Here is a 24,210-nt window from a genome sequence, read left to right on the forward strand (position 1 = left end):
AAGTAGAATGAGCACTAACAAAACAAGTAATGTAGAGCCCCCATGTATGTTGGTTGTTTTGGAGGCCAGTAAACTTACCATCTTACTCGACGTCTCAACGTCGCAAAACCCGTGCACAATTAACCAATCCCTCACAAATGGTTCACCACCATACATACTCTCACTCTTCTTTCTCCTCTTGTTTGCTTCAAAATCAAATCAGTGTTCACTTCACAGTTGCTTCAACATGCCATTCTCATGTATCGTTGATTTGGTTTTGAGTTTTTTTGGGGTGAGTATGGTTAAAGTGTGACTTTTTGAGGAGATTAAGTATATTTTTTATTTTTGGTATGTTAAACTCAGTTTTTAGTTAAGGGCTCTTCATAGTTGGAGATGCTCTAAATAATTTAAATTTTTGATCTCTTATTATTATCGATAAAAGATAAATATTGTCCTTCAAAATTATAGATTACTTATTACGAGTTTTCTAATGTGTTTCCAAGTCCACACAATAAATATTAATTTTCATGAATTTTTTTCCATTTTGATTGATCCTTTAATTATAAATTCTGATCCTTGGACTTAAATAAAAGATTATAAAGTATTATTACTTGAAGTCTATGTTGACTATATGAGTTTTAAGACTAAATGATGAGTGCAATTATATTAGTTATCATTGCATCCTGGTTTGTACAAAATAGCCGGTGACACTGTAAAAATACACTACGATATAGCACCCAACACAGGGATTGATTGAATAGAATATGTCTCCGCATATTTAACAAATTCCAGGGCCTGTAATCTAATCATGATATTCTGCAGCATGATAGATAAAGCTATGTCCCTAGCTAGCTGTAGATTCATTATATTGCAAAATATGAAAAAGGACTAGTTACTGTAATTTGAATAAGTGGTGCCAAATAATGTCACAATTCGTTTTAACAAAATTAAAAAAAAAACTTGTAATTATAATTTGGGAGGGAGACACAAAATACCAATAGTTTCAATGAATTGAGAGGGAGACACGGTACCAAGTCACATGTCCATCTGCGCAATGCATATTAGACAAAATACCAATATTCAATAATATAATATAAATACTACTAAAATACTTACTATAAATACTCTTAATTAACCAAAGACACATTTATAATTTATAATATAGTACAAGTTACAATGATTTTATGATATAATAATTGCGATTCAACAAATAAACATTACTACTTAAGTCTGGAAAGAAAACATTACAATCTATAATTTTAACCGCCATCCTGGGAAATGTCGTTCATGTTAGAATCGATCCTAGGAACTTCAGCAGAATTGGAATTCGACATAGGTTCAGGCATAATATCATTTAGGTCAAAATCTCTAGGAACTACGTTTAGATCAAAATCTCTAGGAATTCTAGCAGAATTAGAAACTGATGACTGCATTGGAATAACGACATCAACCTGTCCTACAAGATCCCCGCCTACTATGTCGACATCATCAATATTCACGTCTTCACCTACTTTTTCTTCCATTGCATTTCTAAGCTTTCCATGACGATGTCGAAACATTCCCCACAAAAAATCGTGCCTGTACCACTCTGTATTTAATAAGAAAAAAAAAATCAATATAATCAAGCACTAGCTGTATATATGATCCAATAATTCATCAAATGAGTTTTTTACTTTTATCTTCCTGTCACATTTGAAGCAGTCGTACAACTGATATGATGATCCAAGTAATACTATAATACTATAACAGAGCGAAATGAAAGACGACCTTGCTCCCTTACGTTCAATATACTTTTGTTCGTTTCATAATCTTTGAAAATAAATCTACCAGTGCATATACTCAAAAAGTAAGCAAAACAAGTAAGCATGTGGAAAAAGTTACTATAGATTATATACGTGAACTGATTTTGGCATTAGAAAGGACTAATTTTGGCAGAAATACTGACATTTAAATGTTAAAATATAATGACCCTGTTGAATATAGTGACCACTAGATTAACTTAACACTAATTTGGATAAAGTAAAAAGTTCTCTATTTGAAAAACGGAGAGGATATCTCTTTAACATATAAGAAAAATGATGTAAAAAGTTGCATAACATAATTAATAGATGCAGCAGGATAAAGAAACTTGAAACTCACCAGAATAATCTTTGTGCAAAACTTTAGAAGAAAATACAAGCAAGTCCACTTCATCAATGCAGCTTCTCAGAAAAAACTGGTCAGATAACTGCTCCATGAGAAAAATGTACTCGTCCAACCTTCAAAATGAAAGAAATTACCAAGATAACTACTTGAAGGAAGAAATTCTCGAATAACATTACATGGTGTAAAAGCATACCTATTCTTGTTGTCAGGAAAAAAATAGAATCCCATGTCTCCCTCTCCAGGATCACATCCCTTAAAAGCAGTTCTCAAGAAATCCGCGTACAAGCAGGGCTCAAACTCGAGAACTTTTGGAATATTTTCAGAATATTCTTTCACCTTTGGAAGAGCATGTAATGTTGGATGAGCCCCAAGATAGATACTAGCAGTCTTCTCATATTTCAATCTGAAGGTTCCCCTGATTTTTTTAATTATAAATAATTATTCTAGATAATGGTTTAATATAAAGCGATATGACAAGGCTTAAAAACTACATATATACGGTAAGGACAATTAACTACTTGAGATACAATATATACATTAAATAGTACATGCAAATCTGCCATCCATCTCAGGAAGCAACATACAAAACATTAGGCACCCTTACAATAACATATACTAAGTTATTCAGATAATTACGTAAAAACATGAACCGTAACGGTATTTCACAATGAGCTAACAAAAATTTCTGAATAAAATAAAATGATTACTTCCTGAAACTGATAGCATACATAAGGGAACTCATCAGTATAAGAGGTCCTGAGAAAAATATCCGATCTTATCCAATGACTTTATCTTTAATCATTTTTATTTTATATGATGGAACTTTAAATTACTTTATGGAATTTAATAGTGTGGATAGACTTGGTGTGCCTACTGCATAGTACAACAAATTCTAGCATGAAAAATAGAGCCATCACAAAAGTATTGAGCCAAGGAATATGTGGCCGACATATAATAAAACTACTTACATCCAGGAAGGAACTGGAGAACAATTGCTGGGAAAAGTTCCCTCGACTGTATGCACATCATTCTCTGCAGACAAATTCTTCGGTTCAGCCTCTCTAGAAAACTCAACACCTGAATAATAGACATTGCCTCCAAATCATAATTCTAAGATGAATTTCAACAGAAGCAATTAATGTACTAAAATCATTATTTGAACAATTCATACTTTTGTGAAACTTTTTCTGTTGGAAACTAAAACCTCAATTGTCTTGGTGGTTTTTAAAAAAAATCCCGTACTTTTATCATAGTGTCTGGACTAAGGAAATAAAGAAGCTTGTACAAATCTAATATTCCAGTGGACATGCATTTGTTGTCTACAACAGAAGACTAAAAATTTAAAATTAAAAGCCTAATTATAATTTAGCTAAACATTTTATGTTGAGACCCCAACCATCCACTTAAGTACTCCCTTCGTCCCTTTTTAGTTGTAAAATTTGACTTTGTTTCGGTCAAATTGACCAAAGTTTGACCGAAGTTTATTACTCCCTCTGTCCCAACCATTTCTTTACACTTTCCTTTTTGGGATGTCCTGTCAAATTCTTTACATTTCAAAACTTACTAAAAATAGTAAATGGGTCCCACCACTTTCCCACTTTTTTTGTCTTTTCACACTATTTTTACTCCACTATCTCCATTTTATATATTAAAAATCAATGGGTCCCACTACTCCACTCACTTTTCTTTCTCTTTTTCACTACTTTATACATATTTCTTAACCTCCGTGCCCAAATCAAATGTAAACTATTGGCCGGGACGGAGGGAGTAATATTTTATAACTCGACCAAAGTTTGACTGAAGTTTATTAATATTTTATAACTCAACAAAATAAAAAAAAAATTACATCATTCGGAAGTACATTTAATCTACTTTAATATATAATTTTCAGTTTTTTTAGATAATATAAAACTAATGTTTAATCCTTGGTCAAAAATTGGTCAGTCTGACTTCTATAAAATGAAATATGACAACTAAAAAGGGACGGAGGAAGTATATTCCATCGGTTTTCTTTTGATCAACAATTATGGACCAATAAGACTATGGATCTGCATTTCATATGGCCTAATCAGGGATCTAAACAATTACCGGAGAGGAAAGGAACAAAGACAAACGTATTTCTCCCCTATACACGCAAAATAATACATAGGAAACATCCTGTACCTTTTGCTTTCTTCAACGATGTATCATTCTCGGTGTTCTCAGATCTAATAGGGTGTGATTGCTCAACATGTTTCGAAGGACAAGAAGAATCCACAGGAATATTATTTGGAGGTGAAGCCATATCATGGTCAGCTACGGATTTAGATGACCTGCTATGGTTTCTCGTGCAATAGCTGAAAACAAAGAAACATATTAAACAAATTCATGATAAAATTAATGCTACAAAAAAATCAATATAATTAATCAAAATGAAGTTATTACTAAAAATTCTCATGTTATAGCCATTTTATGAATATCTAAAATATAAACTATTCATTCATAAGGGATTAAGGGGGGTAAGCACAGTCAATAACTAAAAGTATGAACTTCATGAAGTAAAGTTTGATGTCACTCAACGAACTAGGACTTTCTTTTCTATTGAAACAAAGTTCATAATTCTTTCCCTTGAAGACAATTTCTTAGTATAAATAGTGTGTATGTATATATACACATATATATATATAAAGAGAGAGAGAGAGAGAGCACATACCGGTGCTCAACACCACATTTGCACTTATGGCAAGTAGTTGGTTCTTCCAACTGCCCTATATTACCAAATGTGCCACGTAGTTCACGCTGAAAGTTGGCCAGTAAATTATCAGCAACAATCAGATGACGTTAAAATCACAAATATATATATATATATGTTGCTAAATAGAACACAACAATAGCTGAATTGTTTCCAAACCATCACTCAGTTCGGACCTGTAAATGGACCGGGTTCAGATCAGATCAGCAATAATTCATACCAGAATCCATTGTCGGATTAATGATGGACCGATCCAAGTCCGGCCCACTAGTGTCACGGATCGAAGATCCTTTACAATTGCATTTTCAGTAAATATATAAACTTAAAATTCACAACATCTTTAATCAGAGCACTCATCAACAAACATTAAAAAATTATATGAAAATAAAAGAGGAAAACGAATAATGCAGCAATACCGAAATCTTAATAAGAACTAAAGTTCACATCCACTTTCGAAAATATGGTTATTCGTATGTAGACCTCGGCACCTCGCAATTTGATCATGTTGTGTACTTCCGTGTTTTGAAAGCTAGACACGAACACGACATGAAACGGGTCTATGCATGTCAAACCCAAATACAAACACGACACAAATAAAAAAATAAAAGACACTAAAGTACACGAACTTTGTCGTGCGTGTACACGAAACAAAGCGAAATGAAACAAACACGAAAAAAATTACCACGATACACAAATATGTTGTTTAATCATCACAATTTCAAACTAAAAATATAAGACAAAAAAAATAAACAGCAGTAATATAAAAATTTGCATCAATGAAACAGCTATGTCTTAAGATGGTCAATAACAAGAAGTAATCCACAAGCTAGAGTACACGATTATAATAGATACCGAATAAATGGACACTATTTAGTGCGATACAATGAAATGAGCAACAAATTTCACTCTAGATTACCAACAAGAACAAAATCACACCGAGAAATTAATGCGAGAACATAAAACTGAAGATTACCTCATTACGAGTTTTAGAATTGGAATATATAACTCAAGATGTTACTCAACAAATTATATTAAAATAAACTAACACAAGAAATTCACATTAAAATTAAAATCTAACTCAACAAACATGTTATTGCCGAAATATAACCAGTCAATATATACATACACTCAACAACGATATAATAAATATAATTCTAAACATACAGACCGGAAATTATTCCATTTACCGAAAATTTAGATTTAGGTTGTCCGGCCATCACTAATAATGGTTGTTGATATTTTGATTTTTGTTCTCGATTTGGTGAGTTCTTGTATGGAGCTAGAAAGGAATGGGAAGAATGTCGTGGCTGCGGCAATGTATATTATATATATAGATAAATAAAACCCTAATGGACTAATAACATACCAAGGCCCATAAACAATTTGGCTGATCATATATAAACTAAATCCTAACAGACTAAGGCCCAATAACAGCTGGGTTCATCATATATAAACTATATAACTAAAGGCCCAAGCCATAGAGGCAAGTGCAAGGCTAAGTCCCTGCATAACGGGATGCGTATGAGACCATGATAAAGAGAAATTTGATTGGTCAATTGATATAGATTAGGGCTAGTCATAGAAGGGGCCTAAATCACTATCTAAGGAATAAATCCAACTTGGAAATATGGATGAGTGTGAGAGGGAGCTCCAAAATCGCAAAATCTTGGGGACACATTGTATAAGAATCCACACTCTGATTTGGACATAACAATCACTTATTACTAATATTATTATACATAACTTTTACTTGATTCAAAAATAATAGTTTGATACTAATGTAAACGACAAGCACAATTAAAATATAAACAAAACAAACTTAAACTTTATTTATGTCCACATTATTGATAATTTTACAAGACTTTAACCCAAACAATTATTCCTTATTACCAAAAAATAAGAAAAAAAAACAAAACTAACAATTTGTTTTAGTTTGAAATATTATTCTTACCAGCGTCCGGTAACCCTTCTGCATCCGGTAACCCTTCTGCTTCTTCTTCTTCTTTCTATCACAGTTATTCTCTTCTTTCCATGATCAATGACTTCAATACAATCTTCCGTAGAAAGATAAACCCGATCCACTTGAAAAATAGTTAAGAAGTTAACTTTCTGAGGCAGAGAGAGAGAGAGAGAGACTTCATCCACATGACAGTAGATTCAAGTTTTTACAAAATTGACATGATATCATTCCACTTTAAGCTGCTCCATTAGCAATCTATCTTCAGAATTGTCAGAGTCTACAGATGGACTCAAAGTAATAAAAAAAAGTTATAGTTAAGGCTACTTTACGCCAATCAAAAACTTGTTTTTGCATATTGGGAAAGTAAAAAAAAAATGTTTAGTTTGGGCTAAGAGACACTTGCATATATATTACCTACCTTAATGGTTTCTATCTCAATATAAGAAATTGCTATATAATTTTACGAGGAGATTTATACGGCACATGTTTTCCTTCACTAATCTTAGTTGTTCATAATTAAGTTTTTAAATCCATTATTTTAAAAAAATTAGAACACGGCGACACCATTTGGCACATATACAAGTACACGACATTTTTTATTTAAATTCATTAAATATGTAAGTGAATTTAAGGGGCAAGATACTGAGCTAAAAAATGAAAAGAGAGCGAAAATTTAGGGGCTATGAATTGAGCTAAATGACTCTGAAGCTCTTAAATTATTAAACCTTTTTTATTGACGTTTCATCATTGACATTTTTATTAGGTTATATATGCTCCCTATCATGTTTCAATGTTTTATTTTCTTGTTATATTTCCTTTACTTATTTATTTCCAAGTATTATTTTCCTGTTAAATTTGTTTTCTTTTAATCAAAAAACACGCAGCAAAACCCGGTCTTGCCCTTTTTCAGAATCTGCGCCTTCAAACAGCATGCGTCATATGTATTTCTTTAATAATGGAAACAGTTTAATATTCACATTTATATTCCAAATTATAAAAATTTTATGGTCAGAAATTTAGATAGTTCGACTGGCTCCATTTAAACTGGAAAAAATAACCAGAAAATAATGTGGACTGGATACCCTCTAGATTTCGTTTTATACACCATACATACACACATACACATCTACAAATATACTTGTGGTGTTTTACTTTACTATCTTCCATCCCCCCTCCATCTGTCCACATCCCTTCCATCGTCTACTCACATATGCTAACATATACAAAGTCACCTTCAAAGCACCGATAGATCTGCAACTATTACTGCAGGGATGCTTTCTGCGGAGAACTTCTAATATTTTTTGGCAGGCTAAAATTAATTTCAAGCAACAACAAAGTATTCGGTTTCAAGACCAAGAATCGGGCACAGTTTCACGTCGTTTCCCAGGTACTGCCTCTTTAATAGCTGAGTCGGAGTAACACAGCCAGCAATGGATATGAATCCTTTTTAAAGGATTAGAAGTGGCTCAATCGATCATTAATCCTCATCCCAAATAATCCAGTACAGTTGAAAATATGATACATGAGGAAACGTACAATATATAGGGGTGACTTGCTCCTTCAGAATATATGAGTTTCCACCAGAATCATATACGGAAAAGGTGATATATATCCCAAATTACATAAACTCTAATTTCCCCAAAACCGACGGCAACGGTTATTTATGCTTCTTTTAATCTATAACAATAAGTTTGATGTCTTATCTATGATGAACAACATTTGGACCAATCTCGTGTAATGCTGGGTAGTATTTCAATTAAGCGAAAATTGTAATGGATTTTTAGTAGCATGAGTTTCTACAATAAAAATAATATCAAAAAAATCATTATATTTATTTAAACAACAACAACAAAAATAAATATCATAAATCTGGCATTAAAAAAAGAAGAAGGAAGAATTACCTTGAAAGTATATGTGGATGGGGCGATTCATGGAGCATTTTCTTCATTGTTTCTGCAAGTATCAGTTAGATTTTACAATTAAAGAATTCAGAGATCAAACTTAAACAGACATATGTATAGAGACGCACATGAAAAATCCAGATTATATAAGTGAATAGAGTCTCGAAATTGACACCTTATATATACATTATAAAAAGGTGAGTGAGAGACTGAAAATTAAGCGTCGGCGACGGGGACGGCGGCGGCAGCAGCATCGTATACAAAAGAGAGAACATCTATGATCTATCCTCGACAAACCCTATGTATGTTTGATGTTTTCATTTATATGCAGCCGCATACATTCATGTTTTCACCATTTTGTTTAAAATGAAGGCCAAAAATACCCTTTTTTTTAAATTTGTGACCAAAATATCAAATTTGAGAAATGCGGCCAAAAATACCGACGGAATACCCTTTCTCAGATTGGGTATTTGAAATACGCTTTCTCATACAGTTATACGCCCGATTACCCATTCTCATATTGGGTATATGCCCGATTACCCATTCTCAGACCGAGTATTTCAACCAGTTTTTTTTAAAAAGTTGAAATACGTTTTCTGAGATTGGGTATATGAAATACGCTTTTTAAGATTTAGTATATACCCGAATACCCATTCTCAGATTGGGTATTTCAACTAATTTTTTTTTGTTTTTCTTTTTAAAATGTTTTTTTACAAAAATAAAAATAATTTTTTTTTTGAGATACCCAATCTGATAATGGATATTTGATTGGTAAAAATGACCAGGATATTGAAAATACAGTAAAACCTCTATAAATTAATATAGTTGGGACCGAAGAATTCTATTAATTTAGAGAGGTATTAATTAATCGATAAATTAATAATTATTAATTTATAGAGAATTTTCGGTAGCAAATAAAATTAACTTTTGATTAAATTTTTATTCACATAAATTTAAATAAAATGAATTGTACAATTTATATTTTATACTTAATTCAATTAATTCAATGTATATGAATTTAGAAAGTCAATGTAATGTACAATATATTAGATTCAAAGTCCATGTAGTGTATAAGTTAAATTCGTTTTTACATAGAAAATATTCAATTTATATTAGGAAAATTCAAAGTACATAAATTAATTTAATTCATTGTATTTTACATAGAAAGTATTCAATGTATGTGTAGTCATAAAATATATTATATATACCGTATATACTAGATTGGGGGGAAAATTATACAAACAAAACAATGGCTTCTCATCTAAAAGGTGTCACAAAATCAACAATGACGGATGAAGCAAGAAAAGCATTATGTGAATATAAAAGAGAAAATTCATCATGCACTCAAAAAGATCTCCAGTTGTGGCTCGAGAATAAGTTTCATCTAAAAGTTAGTCAAGGTACAATATCAAATACACTGAAAAGGTCAGCAGACTATCTTGCAGCTAATTACTTGGAGAAAAGAAAAGATATTAAGCGACATAAACCAGCAAAATATCCAGATATGGAGAAGGTTCTCTATGAATGGTTTCTCCAGTACCAAAATCGTGTTAATATGACAGGAGAGCTAATTTTAGAGAAGGCAAAAGAGACCATGAAAATTTTATACCCTCAACAAGATCAGGAGCACACTTTTTCTCAAGGTTGGCTTGAGAAATTCAAGTTAAGACATGGTATTAAGTCATTTCGTCGCTTTGGAGAAAGTGGTTTTGTTGATGTACAGGACATGGAGAAGAAACTGGAGTCCATAAGGGAAAAAATAAACCAGTTCCCTATGAAAGATGTTTTTAACATGGACGAAACTGGTTTGTTTTACAGGTTACAAGCTGATCACTCTCTTGCTACGAAACAACTTGAAGGAAGAAAACAAGACAAAGAAAGGCTCACGGTTGTTATATGTTGCAATGAAGATGGTTCTGAAAAAATTCCTTTATGGATTATTGGAAAGTATGCAAAGCCACGGTGCTTCAAGAATGTTAACATGGGCAGCTTGAATTGTCATTATCGTGCAAACAAAAGAGCTTGGATGACTAGTGTACTTTTTGATGAATACATTCGTTGGTTTGATAGCCAAATGCAAGGCAGAAGAATTTTGTTTGTGGTAGATAACTGTCCAGCACATCCAAAAAATATTGAAGGACTACAAAATGTTGAGTTGTACTTCTTGCCACCTAACATGACATCAAAAATCCAACCTTGTGATGCAGGAATTATAAGAGCTTTCAAGATGCACTATCGCATGAGATTTTATCGTGGGTTATTAGAAGGTTATGAGTTGGGACAATCTGATCCAGGAAAGATTAATGTTTTGGATGCTATCAATTATGCAGTCGCGACGTGGACGACAAATGTAAAACAAGAGTCAATAGCAAGATGCTTTCAACATTGCAAAATTCGTTCCATAGATGAAGTTTCGAGCAATTTAAATGAACATACAACTCCGGAAGAATACATTCATGAACTTGAGGTGATGATTAAGGATCTAGGTTATCGTAATAAAATGGATGTTAATAACTTCTTAGATTATCCGGGTGAAAATGAATCATGTTCCGAGGTCCAGAGTATAGAAGAGATTGCAAACACCATCCTTGAAAATAGTGTTGAAGATGATCTTGAAGACGATACAACACCGTTGGAGCCGGTTACACGTAAAGAAGCACTCAAGGCATCAAAAATGCTTAATAACTTTTTGATGCAACATGAAAGCACCACACCCGAGCTTTTGGATGCAATAAGGAAGATTAGAGATGAGTTTCATGTTGATTTAAATTATATGAAAAAGCAAACTACAATTGAATCATATTTTACAAAGATGTAATAGCTATATTTTTATGAATATAAGGGAATTATTAATTTATAGTTTTATTGGGACCATATTTTTATACAGGGTTTTCAAAAAAATTATTATCTTATTATCTTATCGAAATTGATCATTTTTTGAACTGGCCCAAGTCGGGACCGGACAAAATTATTAATTTAGAGAGATTATTAATTAATCGAGTATTAATTTACAGAGGTTTTACTGTAGGTATTCTTGTCACTTAGTCCTAAAAAAATGTTATTTTTGTCATTATTTCTTTTGTTTACTACTGTTTTGTTGTTTAGATACCCACAATTTTCATTTACTTTAATTTTACCATTTTACATGGAATAAAAATTATTATATTTATCGTAGACTGCAGTTAGGTTACCGAATTGATTTTCCCATCTTTTTTCAAATGATGCCCACTGAAATTCGATACATTTTAATTTTTAAAAGCATAAATATGCATCCATATTGTGTTACAAGCATTCCAGAAATCGCTAGGCGTGCCAGGGCGGTGAGAATACATTCGAGAGATTAATCGGCAAGTCGGAGATTAATCGGACCGATTAATCAGAATATTAATCGGAAAAATATAAATATTTTTTTTTAATTTTTATAACTATATAATGATCAATATGTCAAATATTTATTTGAAAAAAGAAATTATAATGGTATTAAACAATATCTACACATTTGACATGCGTTATATACTAATTAATATTAACTATATTTTAATTCACATTTTTAAATTAATTATAATATGTTATTTTTATATTTTAGGTGAGAAAATATATATATTAGATTATTTGTTATTTCTTAGCAATACTTTATATTATAAATTGACATGATATTGTGTGAAATTATAAAATTAATGAATTAAAATTATAAAAACGTAAAAAAATATTTTTTTAATTATTTTCTGCCTAGACCGTCTAGTACCGATTTTTGACCGCATAGTCCGCCTAATCCCGATTTTGACCCGATTTTTTGTAAAAACGCCTAAATCACCGCCTAGGTCCGAGTCGGGCCGTTTTATCACCGCCTAGCGCCTAGGCGCCACCTATACCGATTTTTTAAACACTGGTTATAAGCGATGTTATTAGTATAATTTATGTTTATATGAGATATTAGTATATTTTATCATATTCATTATAAATTCTAATTTTGATTATATATACCTCTTAAAAAATATTATTTTTTTATAATTTTATATGTTACTTGCAGGATTCGAACCTTATAACTCTTAAATAATACTAATTTTACAAGTATCCTATTTTAAATATAATGGAATTGATAGAAGATTAATTTTAGGTGTCATATTTTAAATATAATATTAAGTGTCATAATATAAGTGTCTTATTTTAAATATAATAAAATTGATAGGTGAGTAATTTTAGGCGTATTGTTTTAAATATAATATTAAGTGTCCTATTTTAAATATAATAGAACGAACAACAACCAATAACCGAACTTTTAATATTTTGTTTTTAATATAATAATATAGATATCTTCAATATTAATTCAGGTATCTTGTATTTTTCTATACTATAACATACTACGTTATTTTAACCCGTATATAGATATTCATAATTATTTTTTTCTATATTAAAATAATAAGAAATTTGATAAAATTTAATATAAATGTTTAATTTAGTTAGTAATTGGTGAAATTTGAATAAAAAAATTTGATTGGTCGAATTTAAGATAAATGTTTAATTTAATATATATTTGGCTAAACATATAATTTAAGAAAAATTAAAAGAAATTGTTGTGTCCCGACTATCTTCTGTGACGCTATGTGAGGGGGTCTTGTTACGAAATTAGGTGGTTTGGCTAAATGGTGCTAGGCTTCTTTTTTTTCTTTCACCTCATATTTTGAAAACACTCTGAATTAAATGGGACAAAATCCAGCGGATATAACTCTAGCCGCCTCCCTTTTTTCATCCTCTCTCTTAGGATTTGTCTATTTTCAAGTAAATCGAGGGGTTTCCACTAGTTTTCTCCGATGGAAAGCCCTAACCCCTTCATTCTCTGTTATTCTCGTTTATTTCCTTTCAATAAAATCCAATTTTTTGGGTGTTTGTGCGTATCTTCTTTTGGAGTGTGTGTTTTGTCTCTCATTTTAGAGTGTTTGTTATATTTTTATTTAGTCATGCTTGGGTTTATCTGGTGATGGATCTGTTGAGAACGAATTTATTGATATTTTTGGTGATCTGCAAAGCCTGCATCAGATCTGGGACGGTGGTGATTATTGTAAGAGCTCATCTTTCACAACTAAATATTGTTCATCTTTCATGGGTTTATACTTTCAGCATGTCTATAGCTGGTATCCGACATGTAGATAGCTGGGGTGTCTTCGCAATGTCTATAGCTGGTGGCCGGCATGTAGATAGCTGGGGTGCCGATTCTCCAATCTCATTTTATGCGATTGGTGTTTCTGAACACTGGGTTAACCATAATTTTTATGTGATATGGTCAATTGCGATGTTGCTATTTTCAGAGATGCTGCTGCAATTTGGATCGCTTGGGATGTCTTTGATTTCGTTTTTAATTTCAAGAATTTTTAAATTCTATGTGTTAAACGATCAGGAAACAAATCATCTAATTATTTTTAGTATGTTATTTATTTTATCACCTGGTTGTATCGACAGTTGTGGCTTTGTCCCGACTGTACTATATTCAATTTAATAAGAATTTTCTGCATTTGTAAAAAAAAAAAGGGACAAAATCCATTTTTAGGCCATTTTCAACGCCCACTTCAAACATAACATGTGACAAAATTACCTTTTAGGATATTTTCAATATCCACTTTAAATTTTATATTACTTTATTTTTAATTTTTTAAATAGAGTAATATAGTATCAACAATACATATAAATTTATCTTAAATATAAAGAAAAACTTTGAAGATGCGCCATAGAGATAAAAAAAAGTATGCAAGTACATGCCGGTTTAAAAAAGAAAAAAAAATTTATTTAATAATATACCTATTACATTTGCAGTGCGTCTATTGTATGGAACAATATATATAAATTATGCATGAAGAAGAATTTGTAATGACCGGCGATGAAATAGTAATTATTTTTCGTGGGAACGATGAAATAGTGATTTGAATTCAAAGAAAATGTGAAATTTGTAAAAAGATAAAATAAAGTTATTGTTGGAGGCACGGGCACGGGCACCCCTAGTCTTCTAGCCATTCAGGTCACACACGGTTTTTGGAAGAGAAAATTGATAGAAAAACTAAGACTCTATTCATTTGGGTTGGACATTAGGAGCTGTTCAAATTTCACAACCTGGGCTTGAGGGGCTTCTAAAAGAACTAATATTTAATAGGCCTATTAAGTTCTAATGTTTGGGTTAACTTCAAAAAACCTTCCCAAAAATTTCTTAATTTATTTCTTATTCTTGCACTATAATTCTAAATTTGAACGGTTCTAATTTTCAAAAGTTTTTTATTCTAATAACACTGAATCATACCCAAATATGATAGAGCTATGATTTCTTGCCATTAACAAATCTTGATGCCAGGTATTGTAAAGTATTAAACCTTCGGTTAAGGTTGCATACAACAACCAAAAGCTAAGTGCACACAAGAAATAAATTTCGTCCATATAGTAACATAGCAATAACTAAAGATAAAGAAAAGTAATAAAAGGGAGGAAAATATCAACAAAAGGGAGGGAAATGATACAAGATTTTAGAGGGAAACTTTATATAATATAAAATTCACTTAGCAAATGAGGAAAAATTTAGAATTCTTAAATTTTTAGGGAATGATGAGTGTGTTAGAATTAGTTTTTGTTGTAATTTCTTTAAAATTTAACTTAAGAGGGTAGATAGAGAAGTTATTAGAGTTGCTTTAAGATGGAGAATTAGATTTTTAAGGGATAACAAAGGGTTTAGTAGGGTTTCATCCAATTCAAATTGGGCACTATTTCACCACCAAGTGTGCCTGATACCTTGTATGTTATTTTTCAACTCCTATAGCCCTTTTTTTCTAGTTTATTTTTTTAATTTTTATATACAAATTGACGTCTCAAAAAGTTATATTTCATAATTTTTATTCATCACACTTACATATTTAATTTAATCACACTTATATCTATAATAAAATATTATTTTTCTAATCATGCATTTGGCCTCATGGTAAAGATGAATGAATTCATAGTTTCAAATTTAATATATTTTAAAATTAATTGAAATACAATTTTAAAATTTAATTTATACTCCCTCTGTCCATTTATTTCTATACACTTTCCTTTATGTTATATCCCATTTAATTCTATACATTTCAAAACTTACCAAAAATAGTAAAAAAATTATAATATAGTAGTAAAAATTAACTACACCTACTCACATCCAATAATTTCCTCCCCTCCACTAACTTTATACATTAAATATTGATTAACCTCACTAATTTACCTACTTTTTTTACTTATTCTCTCAACATTTCACTTTTTATTAATCTCCGTAGTCAAATCAAATATATACTTCTCAATACCGAGGGAGTAAGTAACTTACTTTTAATTGAAAAAATATTTTGTTAGAAATCTTACCACCTCAACCTTCATCCACACCTCAACCTTCATCCAAACAAGATGATAGACTTGCCCTTTCTTTTCAATCCATCCCTTAACAATCCAACATTTCCCATACTAACCCAACTTAACCCTTAACATATCCTAAAAGAAAAATGAGCAATAATTTATAGTCATAAATTCTAAATAGAACGGAGGAAAAGTATATAATCATACATCTTTTACTTGATAGAGCATTCAAATTCCTTTCTATCATTCCAGTTTCATTCTTCTCAACCAAATAGAGCACTATGATCTCTATTTCTTGTTGTGTGTAAACGTCATCCGTTCTTGATGCTCTCAAGGAAGACCAACAACATAATGGCTGTTGCAAAACACTTAACAGTAACATACAGAACTGAAAGAGATGTTCAAAAATCTTACAAGCATAAACTTCTGAATTTGTGTAAAGTCAGCCAAACCCCAATAATTAAAGGAGAAGGCCTCAGCTCCATGCCTGAACTCAATTTTGCATCACAACCTATACATATTGCAAGAACTAATGCGTAATGTCACCTAAACAAGTATACTCAATATCTGCGCCTGTTGTGTAAATAAAAACAAAAAAATTATAACCACTGTAATGTATTGAAATGAATATATACTCTACAACATGAACTACATGGCTGACCATAATCAAGGCCAAAAGAATATGCACACGTATGTATCTGTGTGATTGTTGCTGTTTTTGTGTGTGCAAGGTTTATTTGATGTCTCATATGGCCTTGCACATCTGTAGAGCAGAACACGAGAAAAAGTTCAGACTTCATGACAGTACAGACCCTTCAAGACCGAGCTAGATGATCAACTATAATGCCGAGAAGTGCTGCATTATTGTACTTCCTTCTGATCAAGCTAAATAAGCTCTCTGAAGCTCGGCTGTGAAGTTTCACTAATATAAATAGAAGCAACACACATGTCTGGCATTCTGTACCGCAAAATCGAATTCTAGTTCAAAACCATGCTCTCTGCCATTAAACATTGATCCAGCAAGATACCATCCGACACCAGTCACGTATATTAAGGCAGATGCTTCTCGCTTCAATTCTAGTGTTAGTTTCACTAGCAGAAGACATGGATACATTGATTACTAACTCCTCCCCAATCAAGATCACAGATCTACATTAAATTATCTACATTCCTGATACAAATTCCTTCTCGACCGTACTAAACATGACTGTTAGACGCCCTTGCAGAGTTGTGAGGATGTTCTTTGTGATCCTGTTCTTATATTTGGTACTTTTCAACCATGCGACACCAATATAGACTTGAACATTGCATCCCATGGATCTTGAGGGAAGATCCTCGAGTTGGTACCTCAGGTTAAGCTGCAAATGGAGATCACATACGACTAAATTATAACAAAAAAGTTTTTTGCTACATCCATAAGGGGATTGTAGCACAATCTGAATACTTTAAGTTGTCATGTAACAGATTCTTACATTGAAATAGTCACCCAACGGAACTCCATGGAGGGTCATTATTTCTTCAATAAGCCAACCTTTTCTATCAAGCAGGCGAGTTTTTTGTTGTGTACTTGTCACTTCTCCTCTATGTCGAGTGATACCTTTATTAAACTTGTAATAAACCTGCCTCATGAAAACATCAAGCTTTTCATTTTCCCAAGGAGTATGAGAATAATTTAGACAACCAGCTCTCTCCATAACTCTTTCATCCAGATCTCCCCCACCGAATATCTCCATGACATAAGCAGTCTGCAGAGACCAATAACATACAAAACTATGGTGAAATTCAGAAAATGTTAACAGATACATATAGTAAGCAAACACCTTGTACCGCAAATTGACACATTATACACCCCCACAACGTAAGGAAATTACACAAATTGGTCATGATTCTAATCACTAATGTCGATTGTCGACTACTTCAATCTGTACTTTGAACCAAAAAAAAAGTTGAACATTTTAAACAATCATATATTACGGGGCCACAACTCAGAAGTCAGAACCTCTATTGCTCCAAAACTCCGACTCTTCGATCAAAATGGTATTACCCTGTTGACATGAAACAACAGAGATTCCGTATCCAGTCCTTAGATGGGAGATTGGACACTTTCCCCCAGTGAAAAGATGATTTTATAGATGAACCAGGGATCCTAAAAGATGAGGAGAAGAAGCGTCGGCATTGGCATAAAACTGTAAATGAAAAAGTGTGAAGGTGTCTATTGATGATAGACTGTAGTGGCAATGGGTCGTTAATATTTAAATTTATTTTAGGCTAAACCACTAAAGTAAATAAGTAATGTGTTTTTCTATATAATACCTATTTGTTGCTAATTTTTATGTATCGTACTACATTATTATATTGTATAGAAAATGGTTATATGAGCTTACAAATTATATCAAAGTATTAGGCATTGAAAATGAAAATTTTATAGATACCTTAGGTTTTAAACTTTTTTTTTAAAAAAGGAACATGTTGTGGCTCCATATCTGTTAAAATCAAGGACGGGCTCGTGGCATCAGTTTTTAGAAATCTCGAAGCTGACATTCGGATTATAATTGACTAGTAAACCCAGGTGCGAGCAACATAGGTCACAACTAAATAGCTACACACAAACCACACCAGCTAAAATGATGAATATGGGGGGAGAGAGAGAGAGGGGGGGGGGGAGGGAGAGAGAGAGAGAGAGAGAGAGAGAGAGAGAGAGAGAGAGAGAGAGAGACTCACAGGAACTGAGAGAACCGAAGAATAAACCACAGACATGGGTGTGTCGACATCCACAAAGCCTAAGAATGACCCACTCTCCTCACTCTGAAGACTTCTGGTATCAGATTCTTCCTCAGATGCATCCATGCTTTTATCAGCAGGTTCTTCTTCAACTAAGAGACTACTAGTTTTGTTTTCCTCATCAACTATTTGTACCTTCTGCTCTGGACTCAAGGCTCTTGCTTTCCAGAGGGCCATAATTGTCCTATCATCAATAATTCCTCACATAGTTATTACACGTGTGTGTAAATTTGCATCAATACTTTATCCAAAAAGTTTAGAAGCAGAAAATGCAATTACTTCATAATGTTGCATGCCCTTTCACTATTTCAATCACCATGAGTTTAATGAGGATCTGGTTAAACATATATGACTACCTTTTTAAAATGGGTAGTGTTCCAGGAGTGGCACCAGAGGACAGGAAAGGAATATATACAACATGAAGTCTTAAAGAAGATTCTTAAAGCACAAAAGAAACAGACACCGGACTAAAATGTTTTACAAATAAGATGTAAGCTATTAAATACTCTGTTCCAAAATAGAAGATCAGTTAAACTTTTAATGCTGACATATTATTCAAATTGAAAAATTAATTCCTACTAAAAAATTTCAGTAGTCACAAATAATACTAGCAGCTACAGCATATATTTCCTTCAAAAATCATAACAATCACTTTAGGTAAGAATGAAACTGTCTCAAATAAATAATTCTTCACGGATATTATTTTCCAGTTAGAGTACATAGGACAACAGTAAATGACGCAAGTTCGTTCAGTAAATTGTAACCTACTATGATAGCCCTGTGGATACCCCTCAGTTAAGGGTTCGACCCTCCATGGATTGTGGAGGCATGTGTGGGGGAGTATTTAAATTTTTGCAATTGCCCATTATCAAAGAAATGATTTTTTTTTATTTTTGCAATTGCCCTTTTATCAAAGGAAGGAAAATATATCAACAAAAAAACTTGTAATATGAACCATTTACCTGTTTGCTACACTGAAAGACACAAAAGACTGAAAATGGAACTTCAGTCTGCCTTCACTATCCTGTAATTTTGCACCATGTTTAGCATCTAAGCCTTTTCCAGGCCGTAGGGTGATTACAATAATTGGACTGCCCATTGATGACAGAGTAGGCGGAACCACCTGTATGGTTTCTATATCTTCCCAGAGAAAAAAGAAAGTTGTCTTACGTCCAAAAAGATCAGCATGGAAACCAATAATCCTTGATGATAAAAACAGACGGCCCTGAAGAGGAACACATTTACATGTTTGTCAGGAAAGCCGACGCAAAGAACAAAATAAGACCTATGTTAAAAAAAAAACATATGGAGAAATTATAAAAACAATTCATGAGCTAAATCTAGAGGCTCCAGAGTGTCCAAATTATTTTTCACAAGAATAAAACCAAAAAGTGAAATGTTTAAAGTACCTGCAGAGGCATTTTACGTTTCAATTGGCATGTAAAATCATTTATAAGAAATTCCTCTGATGGAAGCTTGAACAATTTCTGAAATGCCGAATTTGTCTGAGGAGACCGCAATTTTATCTATAACATCATACAAAAAATTATAACAACAGAATACACTGTCTCGAAAAATTATATATAACCGGCATTCCTTTAAGAGAGTTGGGTGGTCCTTACCTTCTTCCCCACCTCCTTCTCCATCTTCGTCAAGTACTCTTTAACAGCATTACTGCCTCTTGTGTCATTCAAAAAAATTCGTAAATGCAGTCTAGATTGACAAGTCTGTGCTAACTTTCCCTGAAGAGGAATCCAAACGTCAGCTAACTCTGATATATTACTCTTCACAAAATTAATTTCGGCATGTCCCAGTGAAATAGCTTCATCGAATGGCCCATCAAAATCATAAACATCAACTTCCAGCGTAGACGGAGGTTCATCCATTGCATCAAATTCAAATATTTCTGAAAAGTTCACGCCAGAATTTTAATCAGATAACAAGGCTAATAATGTTAAACTAGTCAAGGTATAGGATATTAAGTTCCATGTTTGAGAAATTTTCTTTTCCCGTGTAGCAATTCGAAGTAACACCAGAGTAACATGCCAATTGTTGAATACAGAAACCAGCAACATACCGTTCCACAGAGGATCAGATTTCTGGAACTTGATTGAGCTGGTTTTAGTCCTACCATTGCAGCTAAACACTACATAAACATCAGAGAACCCAGTTGACTCAACAGTGGCCAAGTTGTTCCCTTCAAGCAAGGCAACGGTTAGTAACCACCCTTCCCCCTGTGCTTTAACTCCATGGTCACTGCCTATGTTTTTAATTATGAAATGATGAGATACGTTAACAGAAAAAGATTGATGCAACAACACAATAAATTGTACGGCTAAATACAAACAAATATTATCTAGTTGGATTGGATGAGAAGCAGTAGGAATCAATAAGAACGTAGAAAGTACAAAAATATGCATCTCTTGATTTAATTTAGGTTAGAAACGCAAAATCTGAATATGTATAGCATGTTGGTCAGTACCAAACTCAAATTATTAGTACCATACCACAGTTAAATATATAGGAGACTGTACTTACAAAATCACCTGGTTCTTAGCAGGAGAGTAAAGAATTTTACTTCAAATTAATTGCAAAATAGACTTGAAGAACATACATACTATAGATAAATACCTCTCTTAACCCTGGCATGCATAAAACGTGATACAAGTGCCAGCACTCGTTGACCTTGAAGAACTAATATAACACATGCAATAACTTCCCCAACAGAATCTGGCAAGTCCAACCCAACAAATTCAAGCCCTTGAACTGTGTTAGACATGGTTAAGCAGAGGTGCAAAAGCAGATAAAATCCCATAAAAATGGTAGATATTGTCGTAAAATTAGCAAAATACTGGATACCCAGTTTCCAGTCCGACTGTGGCTCCACCTGTAGTGATGCTAAAACTTGTTCCTTGTCGGAAGCAATGTCCATAGGATCAACTAGGCGTGCATTTTGAGCCAACAAAGCAGCATGCTGCTCAACACTTTCTCTTACACCTTGTCTTGCCCCATTTTCTATCATACCTCGCATCATCGTACTCTGCAAAAAGTTCATCCTCCATGATATTACTACTCGAGATGACAGTTCCCCTGATGGCAACTCAGGCCCCGGAGTAATGCAGTAAAGAACTTCTACCCTAAAACTGCTCCCATATGGCGCATCTGGTGTGCTGGCACTCGATAAAACTGCAAACCCCTTTGAATCTGCTTTCAAGTATGTTTGCTCCTCAGTGGCTTTTAAAGCCTTAATTAATTTACTAGCAGCTTTGGTGTAGGAAATCACTCTTCTTAGACTCCCATCATCCTCGAATTTCCAAGGTCCTAGTTGCAGTTCTGTGTTCCGCTGTATGTCTGCTAAAGACCTGAGCAAGTTTGACTCTGGTGAAAAGAGTAAAGAATTCATCTCAGGTGATGCAAGAGCATACAATTGATCTATTATTACTCCTCCGGGAAGATTGTTAGGCATATCATTTTCTTGATATCTCAATTCCAAACTTTTCATTGCATCACTAAAAGAGGCAGATGATGATTCTACAAAACTGTCCACAAAAACCTCAGTTGTGGCTATTTTAGGTATCTCTGGTATCTCCATGATTTCACTTGTGGTAGGCGTGTACTCTACATTTCTGTTGAATAGTTGAGCAACCCTGCTTACAAAATTCTGCATTTGTGACTTCTCCTCCTTAAAAGGGGCAACCTCCTCTAATCTGTTTGGAGAAGAAGAGGTACTGAAAGATCTTGATGGTGATTCATAAGCCGTGTCAGTAGAATTTCTGGATGGTGCTAAATCAAGATCCTGTTCATCCGTGAACGGACTGTTTTGCAAAAAACGTATAGTGAGAAGAATTTCACCTATAAAAAAAAAGATGGAAGACGAAATCTGAGTCAGGTTACACTACAGCACACATAAACAGAATCACAGAATAATTACAGGTTTCCTTGATTCAGAAAAGGTAACAACCTAGAAGATGAAACAAGTTCATGAAAAAAATTATCACTTCAAGAATTTTAAAAGCATAAAGTTCTCATTTTGCATTTTCTTCAATATATCAAGTTACCGCATAAGGCGACCAGATACAACGTCAAGGTCAGAACAAAGTCACAAAAATTGCATTTAAACCATTAGTAACATTCAGCAAGGATATCATTATATATACAGGTTTCTTGTAATATTCAATAACAATACCAAAATTGGCATCTAATCGTATTGACAACTAATTTAACACAATCACCATACCAGCAAACATAATTACCAAAATTTGTACACAGAAAACATAGATACTCAAAAAAAACCCCAGTAAACATACCGCAATCCGTGATCTTGGACTTATTATTCTTAGGCTGCAACGTGTACCAAGCTGTGCCAAGTGATTTGCCATCAGCATCCAAAACCCGAGAAACCGGAATATTAGCAAGGCCAACAAAATCATCTTTACAGTACTTATCTTCATCAAAAACAGAAACCACAAGCTCTTCCTTCAAGTCTTCAACTTTAAAAGAAAATTCTTCACACCAAGAGGGAGTCAAAGATTTCTTGACCACTTTAGTTTTAAACCTCTGTCTACCTAATTTCAACCTAACAAAAGGATCACTATAGCCATTTGGATCCATTGCTGGTATATTTCTAGCTTCAATTACACGCACTACAAGCTTCATAACTTCAATTACAATGACAAAACAATACACCCCAAGTTGTTAAAAAGATAGATTATGCCAATTATAGGGCATGAGTTGAGTGAGTTGACCGAGTCAACTGAGTTAAAAGATCATTAAAGCAAGCAGAGAATGAGAATATAATTGATGGGTTTTTACAAATGAGCAAAAGGGTGTCATAAAAATCAAAACTTTAAGATACCCTTTTGTTTGAAAAAGAGATCTGGGTGAATTTTTAGAAAGATGACCAAGAATGAGAAGCAAGAACTAAAGTGGAATGCTTACATATATATATGGATCTAAAACATGAGGACTTGGGGGGAAGTTGAAATTAAATATGGAAAGAATGGAGACAGTTAATTGATTAAACAAGTTGAGGTAAGTGAAAGCAGGCAGACTTTTGAACCAACAAGAAAGAATGCGCGTATATGTTATACTTAGCATTCTATCGACAATATTGACTTTTTTTTCTGAGCAACAAAAACAAAACAAGAACTCGCAGTGTCATCAAATGAGGCAGACTGTTCAATGGTTACCGGCGGGTACTATTGGGTTTAATCCAAGGAGTTTAAACTGCTGTGTTTTTATAAAATCGGGATATAGATATCAAAAACTTTACTGTATTTTTAAAATGGGTACATAGATAGCAAATTTTTGGTTTTAAATAGTATTTTGTTGACTTAACTGATTGAAAATTTAATTGG

General features: G+C 32.9%; 3 protein-coding genes across 15 annotated transcripts; 1 reads left to right on the forward strand and 2 right to left on the reverse strand.

Moving 5' to 3' along the window:
• Window positions 1-1,110: 1,110 nt before the first annotated feature.
• LOC141667007 (uncharacterized) lies at window positions 1,111-9,048 on the reverse strand. Of its 13 annotated transcripts, none has more exons than XM_074473284.1 (9): window positions 8,892-9,048; window positions 8,717-8,768; window positions 6,807-6,936; window positions 4,817-4,902; window positions 4,288-4,460; window positions 3,093-3,201; window positions 2,318-2,539; window positions 2,119-2,237; window positions 1,111-1,567 (listed from the first exon to the last, which is right to left on the reverse strand). In XM_074473284.1, exons 3-9 carry the CDS (start codon window positions 6,828-6,830, stop codon window positions 1,239-1,241), a joined length of 1,062 nt encoding a protein of 353 aa, XP_074329385.1. In that variant the 5' UTR covers window positions 6,831-6,936; window positions 8,717-8,768; window positions 8,892-9,048; the 3' UTR covers window positions 1,111-1,238. The 13 variants fall into 13 exon arrangements, with proteins under 13 accessions (XP_074329385.1, XP_074329389.1, XP_074329394.1 ...); XM_074473288.1 differs by having other exon boundaries at window positions 6,807-6,964; XM_074473293.1 differs by having other exon boundaries at window positions 2,318-2,527; window positions 6,807-7,092.
• Window positions 9,049-9,965: 917 nt separating this feature from the next.
• LOC141663629 (CENP-B homolog protein 2-like) lies at window positions 9,966-11,534 on the forward strand. Its single transcript, XM_074469417.1, has one exon. The coding sequence runs from the start codon at window positions 9,966-9,968 to the stop codon at window positions 11,532-11,534; it is 1,569 nt and encodes a 522-aa protein (XP_074325518.1).
• Window positions 11,535-16,407: 4,873 nt separating this feature from the next.
• On the reverse strand, window positions 16,408-24,007 carry LOC141667010 (C2 and GRAM domain-containing protein At1g03370-like). Its single transcript, XM_074473297.1, has 9 exons — window positions 23,161-24,007; window positions 21,485-22,705; window positions 20,931-21,113; window positions 20,476-20,759; window positions 20,263-20,379; window positions 19,816-20,078; window positions 18,794-19,037; window positions 17,545-17,817; window positions 16,408-17,430 (listed from the first exon to the last, which is right to left on the reverse strand). The coding sequence occupies exons 1-9, from the start codon at window positions 23,507-23,509 to the stop codon at window positions 17,236-17,238; spliced, it is 3,129 nt and encodes a 1,042-aa protein (XP_074329398.1). The 5' UTR covers window positions 23,510-24,007; the 3' UTR covers window positions 16,408-17,235.
• Window positions 24,008-24,210: the final 203 nt, after the last annotated feature.

The sequence above is a fragment of the Apium graveolens genome, chromosome 6, assembly GCF_009905375.1.
Source record: "Apium graveolens cultivar Ventura chromosome 6, ASM990537v1, whole genome shotgun sequence".
Classification (NCBI taxonomy): domain Eukaryota; kingdom Viridiplantae; phylum Streptophyta; class Magnoliopsida; order Apiales; family Apiaceae; genus Apium; species Apium graveolens.

Bases quoted from the DNA above. Each gene is read 5' to 3' on its own strand.
- LOC141667007 (XM_074473284.1), bottom strand. From the start codon at position 6,830: ATGCAGAAGGGTTACCGGACGCTG. The intron at 4,461-4,816 runs GTATGTGCTCTC...CTTTGTTTTCAG, and splicing joins AAATGTGGTGTTGAGCACCG to CTATTGCACGAGAAACCATA. The intron at 2,540-3,092 runs GTAAGTAGTTTT...TAAAAAAATCAG, and splicing joins TCTCCAGTTCCTTCCTGGAT to GGGAACCTTCAGATTGAAAT.
- LOC141663629 (XM_074469417.1), top strand. From the start codon at position 9,966: ATGGCTTCTCATCTAAAAGGTGTCACAAAATCAACAATGACGGATGAA.
- LOC141667010 (XM_074473297.1), bottom strand. From the start codon at position 23,509: ATGAAGCTTGTAGTGCGTGTAATTGAAGCTAGAAATATACCAGCAATG. The intron at 20,079-20,262 runs GTACTTTAAACA...GTTCCTCTTCAG, and splicing joins AACGTAAAATGCCTCTGCAG to GGCCGTCTGTTTTTATCATC. The intron at 17,818-18,793 runs GTGAGTCTCTCT...TGGTCTCTGCAG, and splicing joins CTTCGGTTCTCTCAGTTCCT to ACTGCTTATGTCATGGAGAT.